Source organism: Abramis brama, assembly GCF_963993115.1.
Source record: "Abramis brama genome assembly, chromosome: 18".
Lineage (NCBI taxonomy): Eukaryota > Metazoa > Chordata > Actinopteri > Cypriniformes > Leuciscidae > Abramis > Abramis brama.
The window spans coordinates 34,561,634-34,574,734 of NC_139980.1; the positions used below are offsets into that span (position 1 = coordinate 34,561,634).

The following is a 13,101-nucleotide window of genomic DNA, read 5'->3' on the forward strand; positions in this document are numbered from 1 at the left end:
ATTCAAATACAAATGTAAATTTTCGTTTTCATTTTAATTCCTCTTTTATTTCACAGAAATTATTTAAATGTGATTATATTGTAATCGAGACGACGAGATATGGCGAAATCTGTTAGGGAGCTTTGCTTATGCCGCAGCATTAGAACATGGAAACAACCAGCCTGACCATGTTGAAATCGAAAATTGAATAAAATGAAATCATTTAATTTCATTCTCAATTTTGTCACATATTTTGCGTACTGTTTTCTGTAATGAAATCGTTAATCTGGTTTTAATTTTAATTTTAATCATTTAATTTATTTATTTAAATTTGGCAGAAAATGCCTTCCATAAAAGTGGCCCGAGGATTGAGTGTGTTTGAGTGTGTGTGTGTTTCTGCCGTGTGTGTGTGTGTTTCTGCCGTGTGTGTGTGTGTTTCTGCCGTGTGTGTTGTACTCGTCTTCATGTTGGATTAGTCATTGTTCCCTATAGAGGAGCAGAAGGACGTTGTGTTTGAGTCTGCATCCACATCATGTGCTCCGCCGCTCATCGCTGATGTTCTCCACAGATGTAAAACACACTCCTTATGTTGAGTATCACAGTTCATAAATGACTCATATAGTGTATGATATAGTGAGAAATATGCAAATATTTTATATGCACAAACTGTAAGATGAAATTCTGATGCTTGTAATGTAAATCAGTGAGATCTTTATAACAGTTTAGCAGATACTGACATAAAATCATGTAAATATCAATAATACGTCTTAGTAAGATGATATTTAAATGCTTAGTTTTATGATCAAAACATATGATGCAATGCAATGATGATTGAGAGATGAAACAAATAAACCTTCCTCAAAAGCCTGATGATCATATTTGATACTCATGATTTTTCTAATAAATGATAATCTGATAATCCAGTAAAGCTGCTTCAGTGCGGATTAAATATTACTAACAATATCAAAGTTATTCTCACGTTTACTTGATATAAATCAGTGCAGCTCGAGCTGAAGGAGGACGTTTGTACAATTATACTAAAAGACTTTTACTTTATAAAACTATCAATCAGACCTTAGAAATTCATGTAAAATATTATACAGTAGGATTTATAGGTTTAATTCTGATTTATTTTATTTAATAACTTTGTTAATCTGTTATTTAAAATAAAATATATTTAACATATTTATTCATTATATATATATATATATATATATATATATATATATATATATATATTATGAAAAAATTTAATGTAACAGTAACACCTGTGCATTTGCTCATCCATGAACATGATTTCTGCCCGAGAAGACGAAACTCCCATGATCCCACACTCATTCACTGCCAGTCTAAATGCTGTTCTTTTGAACTTTCTATTCATCAAAGAATCCTGAAATAAAAATTTAAATAACTGTTTTCATTGATAATAATCATAAATGTTTCTCGATCATCATATTAGAGTGATTTCTGAAGGATCATGTGACACTGAAGACTGGAGTAATGATGCTGAAAATTCAGCTTTGATCACAGGAATAAATTACACTTTACTATATATTCACATAGAAAACAGTTATTTTAAATTATAATAATATTTCACAATTTTACTGTATTTTTTTATTTTTTTATCAAATAAATGCAGCCTTCGTGAGCAGAAGAGACTTCTTTTAAAAACATATAAAATCTAACCTATCCCAAACGTTTGACTGGTAGTGTGTGTGAGTAAGCGATCTCTAGCGTCCAAACTTGCACACTGTGCCTTTAAACATAAAAGTTTTAAGTTGAAAGACTGAAATAGTATTTTATACTCCAAAAATACTTTAATTAATGTGTTCAAAATACATAAAAGCTTTTTTTTAAATATATATATATATATATATATATATATATATAAAAGCTTTAAGAAAAGTGTTACTCAAATATCTAAAAATTCTTAAATCAAGAGACATTTACTTGAGCAGCGAAATGACTTAAGAAAATGCATGCTTACAGAAATTCTTTCTCAAGTAGAAAGACTTGAAATAGTATTTTATACTCTTTTTACTTTATTTTTATACTTTTATACAAAAATAGTTTAGTATTTGCAAATTGTCTGTTGTTCCCAAAGGTTTGCTCCTGTTGTGTGTGCCACAGTTTAACTGCATGTTTGTCAACCAGATGTGAGCAGGTTTAGTCAGTCTGAAGTGTTGTGATCAGTGTAATAATGGTTGGTTTGGTGATCTTGATTCCGCCAGAAGCGAGAGAAGAGGAAGCATGAGAAGATCCTGAGCGAGGAGCTTTACCCCGCCGTCACGAACCTCAACCAGTTCCTCCCGCCGGAGCACGGCATCGAGTACATCGCCTGGGACATGGCCCGATACACCAAGAGGTGCGCATGGCTGGCGTTATTTGATCAAACATACAGTCAAAATTGTGAAATATTATGTTGGCTTGACAAAGTATCCCCTCCTACAATCACCAAACTCGGCTCGGACCTTCAGACTGTTCTGACTCGGGTTGCTATATCTTTTCTAAATGATCCGACATACGGTTTTTGATGAGCGGACGATCAAAACTACGAAAAGTCCCATAGACTTTCATTGAGGGGGTCAAAACTTTAATACAAGAACTCTAATAGAATTTAAGCTTCATCCTCTATGCATCTATCACTAGGAAAGCCTAACAACTAGCTTAGGACATGCTAGCAACATGTTAATTCAAGTTAACATAACAACATGTTCAAACATGTTAGCAAAACGATAATGCATTCTAGCAACTTGATAAAACCTGCTTGCAACATGCTATTCATCTTAGTAACATGTTAATTATGTTAGCAACATGTTAGTAATGTGCTAATCATGCTAACAACATGTTACATCATGCTAGAAACATGTTAAACATGCTATCAGTGTGTTTAATCATGCTAGCAACTTGATAGCAATGTGTTAATCATGTTAGCAGCGTTTTAAAAATGTGTTAACAATGTGCTCAATCATGCTAATAACATGTTAAAACATGTTAGCAATGTGTTGAATCATGGTAGCGACATGCTAGCAAAATGCTAATCATGTGTTCAACATTTTAAAACATGCTAGCAATGTGTTAAATCATGTTAGAAACGTGTCAAAACATGCTAGCAATGTGTGAAATTGTCAGTAAAATGTTAAATCATGTTAGCAAATTTTTCTTGACTTTCTCTAAATAAAAAAACCTTCAACGGTGAATAGAAAGTTCAAAAGAACAGTATTCAATTGAAATAGAATCTTTTGTAATATTATAAATGTCTTTACTGACACCTTTGATCAATTTAATGCATCCTTGCTGCATAAAAGTATTAATTTCTATACATTTTTTTATACTTTTGAGCAGTGGTGTATATATGCATATATGTAAAAAAATTAATAAAAGCATCTTCCAAATGCAAATGGAGCCGCAAAATTAGAAGAACAATTACTTTCAGTCTCCAGCTAAACATCTGATGGAAAAGTAGTTTCTGTAAGGATCTTTTGATTATGTAGCAGAGGTAATGTCCTCATCCTCCGTGCGCTCGGGGTTATTTCTCTGTTTCTTCTGTCCTGTGCAGTAAACTGTGTAACGTGTTGGACCGTCTCAGTATGATCGCCGAGAATGTGGTGAAGAGGACGGGCTTCTTCGTTAATCGACCCGACTTCTACTGCCACACGATACGCCCTGATGAAAGGTGAATGTTTGTTTAACATGAGAATCATTCTAGTCCACAAAAGCAAAGCGTGTTTCAATAATGCTTGAAATGTAAATAAGTTCGGCTAGTTGTTTTTCTATGGTGTTTTTAAACCATGGCAAATGTTCCTTGTGCAAGTGTTCTTTAGCCTGTTGATTTCTGTTTGTGATATTCAGCTACAATTAAATGTTTTGCAATAAGAATTAATGTGAATTATATAAAAAAAATTTTTTTACCTTATTGGAATCGAAATTAGGAATCGATAAGAATCGGAATCGTTAAAATTCAAACTTTACACAACCATAATTATAATGCATTAAAAATGTGGTTACAGTTATTCAGGAGATCATAAAATGCATAATTAATGCGTTAAAAACCTTTATAATGCATTATGTAAATAAAAGCTTTAAGTAAAGTGTTACTTAAATATCTAAACTTTCTTAAATCAAGATACATTTACTTGAGCATCGAAATGACTAAAGTCTTGTTTTCAAAAATAAAAAAATAAAAAAAATAAAAGATCAAAATGAAGCGTTTAAGCTTGAAACAAGTAAAAATATCTTATTGCTTCTCAAGTAAATGTATCTTGATTTAAGAAAGTTTAGATATTTGTGCTAGAAAACAAGACAAAAATACTAGGAAGAACCTAATGTTTTTGCAGTGCAAACTCATTTAAATTCACATAGAAATGCCCTCAGAAAACACACAGTGTTGCCAGACGTCCGCTGAGCGTGTTTGCTGCACGCGCATCATTTGCATCAAATCTGTGGGAATATTGTGCACATGTTTCCCGCAGGGGTTTATCAGAAATGTTTGTAAGTTTGAATAGTTTTCCATTAGTGACAGTAGTTTTTTCATTGCTAAAAAGCTGCAAACTTCTAGAAATCAATGTTTTTTTATTTCACATGAAGATAGAATCCGTTTCTGCAAAGCCATGATGCTCAAAACACTCACTCAATCAATCAATCAATCAATCAATCAGTGAAAGAGCGAGGTGTGGCATAATGGATCATCTCAATCTCAATTTATTTATAAAGCACAATAAAAACAACTGTGGTTGACCATTGTGCCGAACAATATCATAAAAAACTAAAAAAACAAATCATAAAACAATAAGACACTATACACTATACAAAAAAAAACATTTGAAACCTAGCCTTCTGGAAAAGATGGAGACCAATGGGCTGCAGTGCTTTCTATTTTAATGTTCCTCTTCCAGGGAAACCGTATGAATCCAGATGATCTCCACATGAATGTGTGTACAGTGCTTCAGTGCTCTATTTCTGTCCTCAGATAAGAGCTCAGAAAGGTTGCAACCTCCCGTCTGAGTCACAGCTGAAGTAAATGCAGCACTTTTGTTGTTTTCAAGCACTTGTTGCTGTAGATCCTCTGTTAGTCCACGTGATGAAGCACTGATTCACTGTCATAACCGTAGCAACATGAGCGTATGTCCTGAGGTGCAACATGAGCGTATGTCCTGAGGTGCAACATGAGCGCATGTCCTGAGGTGCAACATGAGCGCATGTCCTGAGATGCAACATGAGCGCATGTCCTGAGGTTCAACATGAGCGCATGTCCTGAGGTTCAACATGAGCGCATGTCCTGAGATGCAACATGAGCGTATGTCCTGAGGTTCAACATGAGCGCATGTCCTGAGGTTCAACATGAGCGCATGTCCTGAGATGCAACATGAGCGTATGTCCTGAGATGCAACATGAGCGTATGTCCTGAGGTTCAACATGAGCGCATGTCCTGAGGTTCAACATGAGCGCATGTCCTGAGGTTCAACATGAGCGCATGTCCTGAGATGCAACATGAGCGCATGTCCTGAGGTTCAACATGAGCGCATGTCCTGAGGTTCAACATGAGCGCATGTCCTGAGATGCAACATGAGCGTATGTCCTGAGGTGCAACATGAGCGCATGTCCTGAGATGCAACATGAGCGCATGTCCTGAGATGCAACATGAGCGCATGTCCTGAGGTGCAACATGAGCGCATGTCCTGAGGTGCAACATGAGCGCATGTCCTGAGATGCAACATGAGCGTATGTCCTGAGATGCAACATGAGCGTATGTCCTGAGGTGCAACATGAGCGCATGTCCTGAGGTGCAACATGAGCGCATGTCCTGAGGTGCAACATGAGCGCATGTCCTGAGGTGCAACATGAGCGTATGTCCTGAGGTGCAACATGAGCGTATGTCCTGAGGTGCAACATGAGCGCATGTCCTGAGGTGCAACATGAGCGCATGTCCTGAGATGCAACATGAGCGCATGTCCTGAGGTGCAACATGAGCGTATGTCCTGAGGTGCAACATGAGCGTATGTCCTGAGGTGCAACATGAGCGCATGTCCTGAGGTGCAACATGAGCGTATGTCCTGAGGTGCAACATGAGCGTATGTCCTGAGGTTCAACATGAGCGCATGTCCTGAGGTTCAACATGAGCGCATGTCCTGAGATGCAACATGAGCGTATGTCCTGAGGTTCAACATGAGCGCATGTCCTGAGGTGCAACATGAGCGCATGTCCTGAGGTTCAACATGAGCGCATGTCCTGAGATGCAACATGAGCGCATGTCCTGAGATGCAACATGAGCGTATGTCCTGAGATGCAACATGAGCGCATGTCCTGAGATGCAACATGAGCGCATGTCCTGAGATGCAACATGAGCGTATGTCCTGAGGTGCAACATGAGCGCATGTCCTGAGGTGCAACATGAGCGCATGTCCTGAGATGCAACATGAGCGCATGTCCTGAGATGCAACATGAGCGCATGTCCTGAGATGCAACATGAGCGCATGTCCTGAGGTGCAACATGAGCGTATGTCCTGAGGTGCAACATGAGCGCATGTCCTGAGATGCAACATGAGCGCATGTCCTGAGATGCAACATGAGCGCATGTCCTGAGGTGCAACATGAGCGTATGTCCTGAGGTGCAACATGAGCGCATGTCCTGAGATGCAACATGAGCGCATGTCCTGAGATGCAACATGAGCGCATGTCCTGAGATGCAACATGAGCGTATGTCCTGAGGTGCAACATGAGCGCATGTCCTGAGGTGCAACATGAGCGCATGTCCTGAGATGCAACATGAGCGCATGTCCTGAGGTGCAACATGAGCGTATGTCCTGAGGTGCAACATGAGCGTATGTCCTGAGGTGCAACATGAGCGCATGTCCTGAGGTGCAACATGAGCGTATGTCCTGAGGTTCAACATGAGCGTATGTCCTGAGGTTCAACATGAGCGCATGTCCTGAGGTTCAACATGAGCGCATGTCCTGAGGTGCAACATGAGCGTATGTCCTGAGGTGCAACATGAGCGCATGTCCTGAGATGCAACATGAGCGCATGTCCTGAGATGCAACATGAGCGCATGTCCTGAGGTGCAACATGAGCGCATGTCCTGAGGTGCAACATGAGCGCATGTCCTGAGATGCAACATGAGCGCATGTCCTGAGATGCAACATGAGCGCATGTCCTGAGGTGCAACATGAGCGTATGTCCTGAGGTGCAACATGAGCGCATGTCCTGAGATGCAACATGAGCGCATGTCCTGAGATGCAACATGAGCGCATGTCCTGAGATGCAACATGAGCGCATGTCCTGAGGTGCAACATGAGCGCATGTCCTGAGGTGCAACATGAGCGCATGTCCTGAGGTGCAACATGAGCGCATGTCCTGAGGTGCAACATGAGCGTATGTCCTGAGGTGCAACATGAGCGTATGTCCTGAGGTGCAACATGAGCGCATGTCCTGAGGTGCAACATGAGCGTATGTCCTGAGGTTCAACATGAGCGCATGTCCTGAGGTGCAACATGAGCGCATGTCCTGAGGTGCAACATGAGCGCATGTCCTGAGGTTCAACATGAGCGTATGTCCTGAGGTTCAACATGAGCGTATGTCCTGAGGTTCAACATGAGCGCATGTCCTGAGGTGCAACATGAGCGCATGTCCTGAGGTGCAACATGAGCGCATGTCCTGAGGTTCAACATGAGGTGCAGGTCTAATTGAGCCATTTGCATGAACAGAGACTTCGTCTGCATTAATCTGGATACATTTGAAAACGGCGTTTTCGTTTAAAAGCGCTCTCCGTCCACACTAGCGTTTTATTTACCAAAATATCTAATTTTTCACTGATCGTCCAGGTCACACTCTCACTCATCATTATGTTTGGTCTAAAACGCTAAAACTGCTCTCATGTGTCACCGCAGGACAGCAAATGTGAGTGAATTCTGTCATGTTTGCAGGACTGTGATATGTAGAGTGTGTGAAGTAACATTTTAACAACTGTGTGAAAGTGAATAGCACATAACAGGCACAATACCGGTATAAACATGAATATCTATTCGTTCAATATGCGTCACATGACTAAATTACGTCATCGTTTTTAAATGCCTCCGTTTCGACAGTCCACCCTACAACACGAGAACAGCATTTACAAATTTATCCTCTTTAGAGAGTGTTTTCAAAAAGCTTTGTTTTCATTAATAAAAACGCCGTCTCAGTGTGAACGGAAGACAAAATGAAAACGTATGAGTGTGGACTAACTTTATCTGGACAATAACTTTATTCTAGAGCTTCTGTAAAGCCTAAACAGTCTCTGTTACTGTAATCTCCTATTATCACTGTAAAGCTGCTTTGAAACAATCTATATTGTTAAAAGCGCTGTATAAATGAAGATGACTTGACTAGTGTGGACAAGGCCAGGCTCTCATCAAACTGTCTTTTGTTGTTCAGGTGGGGAGATCTGGGAGGGAAGGTCACACCGAATGGCAGATTACAGGTTTGTCAACACAATCTCCAGTCCAAAGTTCCCACTCTCGGCATCAAAACTGCTCCATATCGGCTCTCAGTCGGGTCCGTTCAGAAACAAAGTGCTCATTTGACTGCCATATTAAAACACCAGTCTCACTTTGCCTGGTTTTATCTTGGTGTTTAGATGTAGATGCATTAAAAGTGGTGGTTGTCAAAGATTCAATGCTTTATAAAATTCAGCAAAATATTTGTATCATTGTTTGCACTGGTCTTTATTAGGGGTGTGATGAGACACTTAGCTCACGAGACGAGACACGATATTGAGATCATGACAACAAGACGAGACGATATTTTAACACTATTACTATGAAAATCCAGCTTGTAATGTTGTTTATGTGTCTATGTGGTGTTTTTAAAATGCTTTAAGACAAACCATGTGTAAATTCATTCAAGTCGACACCATTGCTGAGTATCACAAACTACCTTGTAACCAATCAGATCAACGTGTGATCGTCAACCAGTGGATCTCTGAGCTGAGTGAGTGAGTGGAGGCGGGGCTCATTTGCATATTCATAGAACCGCGCATACTAAATGAGGCAAGGGTGTCAAGTTACATATTTTAAGACTTGACACTTTTCAAGGAAAAAAACTTTAAATTTGTGATTTAAAGATGAGCTTTGAGGGACACAATTATTGACTACAGGGGGACTTTAATATCGCGAGATATAAAAACTTTTTTAAGAGATATCTGCCTTTGTTCACTAGGTGTTGAAAAGATTGACTTCTGCCTTTTTTCTTTTTCTTAGACACATTTCAATTCTGTTATTAAATACGCTGTTTTAATTTTAGGTGTAGATTCATAAAAAACTGCAAGTTTGGGAACATGCAGGAATATCTAGCTAACTACCCGTCTGAACTATCATAAAAATTCAACAAGTTATTCTTTATCATTTTATAAATTCCATTGTTGGTTTCCCCTTGTTTTGATACATTTACTTCAACTTTCAACTTTTATTTATTTATATAGCACATTTAATAGCAACGTTGTTGCCCAAAGTGCTTCACAGTTAACTAAAAACAGTAAGACATTCATGTATAAAGGCATATATAAGGGTAAGTAAGATAATAAAAATAGCATTTAATTACTTTTTAATCTTTAATGGCTATTTAAAAAATCTATTTTCCATAAATGTATTTGTACATTTTGTATAGGCTGTGGTTTTTAATCCCATTTGAATTACATTTAAAATGTACATGAAATGCAAAGTGTACAATTTCTCCAGCTTTGTTGATATTTGAATAGCAGAATGATTGTTTTCTGACAGTTCTTCTGAACACACCCCTCTCCGGTCAGTCATTGGTCAGCCAAACAGAGCCCTGCCCCAAACTCACGTGATTGGTTGAGTCTGTTGTCTTATAGTGAACATGAAACTGAACACCAGAAACAAAACATCACACATAACAGATGTGTGACTGAAGTCTGTTATGATCATATTTACACTACGATTCAAAACTTTGGCCTCTGTAAGATTTTATAAAGTTTTGAAAGAGCCTCTTCTGCTCACCAAAGCTGCATTTATTTGATCAAAAATACAGTAAAAATTGTGAAATATTATTCTAATGTAAATCAGCTGTTCTCTATGTGAATATATAGTAAAGTGTAATTTATTCCTGTGATCAAAGCTGAATTTTCAGCATCATTACTCCAGTCTTCAGTGTCACATGATCCTTCAGAAATCATTCTAATATGATGATCTGATGCTCAAGAAACATTTATGATTATTATCAGTGTTGAAAATGAATTATTGTGTGTTATTTTTTGACAGACCGGTGTTTTGAGGACGAACTGTGTGGACTGTCTGGATCGCACCAACACGGCCCAGTTCATGGTGGGTAAATGTGCTCTGGCGTACCAGCTCTACGCTCTCGGGATGATCGACAAACCCAAGCTTCAGTTCGACACCGACTGCGTCAGGTACCCGTGCACACCTACATCACACTCAGGGTTTGAAATGAACCTTTTCACTCACCGGCCAATTTGGCTACTATATCTTTAAGTTACCGGACATTCAGAACTTCTACTAGCCAAAAAAAAGAAAGAAAAAGAAATTAAACAGATTAACTACATCACAGCTTACAGGACAAAGAACATCAAAAAAATTATGTTGGAAAATAACAATGTCTTTTCTGTTCACCAAATGCTTTTTAATCTTCGCTGTTGATTCAATGCAAATGAACAAGCGTGTCGTTATTTGTTGTGTAGTGAAGTGTGTGTTCAAGTAAGCCAGATATGAGCAGATTCTGTGCAATACACTGTATTTAATATATCATGATGACTCACGAGTATTTGCACTGAATCTGTGCAGATTTGACGACATGAACTTCCCCAGCAAAGTGAGTAAACAGAATAACTCGCCAAATTAGCTCGTGATTTGACAGCGTTTCCCGCCACAGCTGATTATTACCCGCATTTGACGTGTGTTAAAGGGGTGGTTCATTATGATTTCACATTTCTAACTTTAGTTAGTGTGTAATGTTGCTGTTTGATCATAAACAACATCTGCAAAGTTACAACGCTCAAAGTTCAAAGCAAAGGGAGATATTTGCTTTTAAAGAAATCGCTTTTTAAGGACTAAAACAAACGGCTGGTAGAGACTACACCACATTCCTCCTGGGTTAGTGACATCACCAACCCTAAAATTTACATAAACCCCGCCCCCTGAACACGATTTATAGATTAGCATGACAGAATATGCTAATCAATGACTAGAAGATAACTACACATCAGCTTCATAAATTCATCAACTAACCATTCAGAAATGTCCTGTTGCTTCTACATGTTGTCACTTCTTCTTGAGTCTCTCCATCATTGTCTGACTCCGGTTTGAACATAAAAGGCTAAAAGTTTTTGAAATGTTCAGTGCATGTGTGTGTGTGAGGCAAAAAGAACACAAGCTCTTGAAGCTCCGCCCCCTGTGCCGGGAGCAGCAGCTCATTTGCATTTAAAGGAACAGACACAAAACGGTGCGTTTTTGCTCACCCTCAAAAAGTGACAATTTTAACATGCTATATAAAAATATCTGTGGGGCATTTTGAGCTAAAACTTCACACACACACTCTGGGGACATCAGAGACTTATTTTACATCTTGTGAAAAGGGCATTATACCACACCTTTAATTTCAAACCCTGATCACACTAGTCAGCCAGGTGTTGACATCATACTGACGATCTATCTTTATGGTGTGTGTGCAGGTTATTTGAGGAGCTGTACGAGGACCACGGAGACACACTGTCTTTACAGTACGGAGGATCTCAGCTAGTTCACCGGGTCAAGACATACCGTAAGATCGCGCCCTGGACACAACACTCAAAAGACATCATGCAGACGCTCTCGAGATACTACAGCAACGCTTTCTCAGGTACAGCTCGACACACGCATGGGAATATGTGACCCTTTTTTATTGAGATGTATACATCATATGAAAGCTTAATAAATAAGCTTTCCATTGATGTATGATTTATTATGATAGGACAATATTTGGCTGAGATACAACTATTGAAAATCTGGAATCTGAGGGTGCAAAAAAATCGAAACATTGAGAAAATCTCCTTTAAAGTTGTTCATTTATGTTGGCGATTGTGCTGCATTCACTCACAGAAATACATGTTTTATATATTTACGGTAGGAAATATACTAAATATCTTCATGGAACATGATCTTTACTTAATATCCTAATGATTTTTGGCAGAAAAGAAAAATCAATAATTTTGACCCATACAATGTATTGTTGGCTATTGCCACAGATATACCCGTGCGACATGTGACTGGTTTTGGGATCCAGGGTCACGTATGGTAATACCATTTTAATTGCTAAAAATTTGCATTTCTGATATTATTTTCATGATAATTCAGCACATTTAAACCCCAGATTCTCATGGTATAGTATTATCATGGTAACTTTCACTAGTGAATCTCATGAAACTCGTCAAGAATATTTTCAGATAAAAATCATCATATTAGAATGATTTCTGAAGGATCATGTGACACTGAAGACTGGAGTAATGATGCTGAAAATTCAGCTTTGATCACAGGAATAAATTACACTTTACTATATATTCACATAGAAAACAGATATTTTACATTGGAATATTTTATCACAATTTCTACTGTATTTTTAATCATATAAATGGAGCCTTGATGAACAGAAGAGACTTCTTTCAAAATGTTATTATATTATTTTATTTTATTTTATATTGACTGATTTGATTTAATTGCTTAAAATGTGCATTTCTGATATTATTTTCATGATAATTCAGCACATTTAAACCCCTAGATTCTCATTACAGTAATGCAAAAAATAATTTTACATTCATAGCTATATTATCAATGATTATTCATCATTTTTCAGCATATCCATCCATAGAAATGTGCGTATTACGTAATATTATGTTAATGTGTCTCGTTTCATAAGTTAATGATGGTCTGGAGAGAGAGAGAGAGAGATGTTTGAGCCATTATATCCTCCACCCATATTCCCTCTTTCATGAATTATTTATATTTGCTTTTGTGCCGATGGGCCGCTTTGTGTGAATTATAATTATTACATTTATTAACCGTAGAAACGGCCGCTCACATGCTATTTGCCTTGTGCCGAGCCGAATCAATCCCGAACGTGGTCAAACGTGCTTAT

The 13,101-nt window shown here is 38.2% G+C and overlaps 1 protein-coding gene across 2 annotated transcripts in view; it reads left to right on the forward strand.

Annotated features, from left to right (window-relative positions):
- fig4a (FIG4 phosphoinositide 5-phosphatase a) overlaps window positions 1-13,101 on the forward strand; it is a 112,559-nt gene that overhangs the window by 35,069 nt on the left and 64,389 nt on the right. For both annotated transcript variants that reach the window (XM_084090872.1, XM_084090873.1), the window contains exons 12-16: window positions 2,211-2,344; window positions 3,539-3,655; window positions 8,392-8,437; window positions 10,236-10,384; window positions 11,663-11,829. In XM_084090872.1, the coding sequence (XP_083946998.1) occupies window positions 2,211-2,344; window positions 3,539-3,655; window positions 8,392-8,437; window positions 10,236-10,384; window positions 11,663-11,829 (613 nt within the window). The remainder of the gene's footprint in view (window positions 1-2,210; window positions 2,345-3,538; window positions 3,656-8,391; window positions 8,438-10,235; window positions 10,385-11,662; window positions 11,830-13,101) is intronic.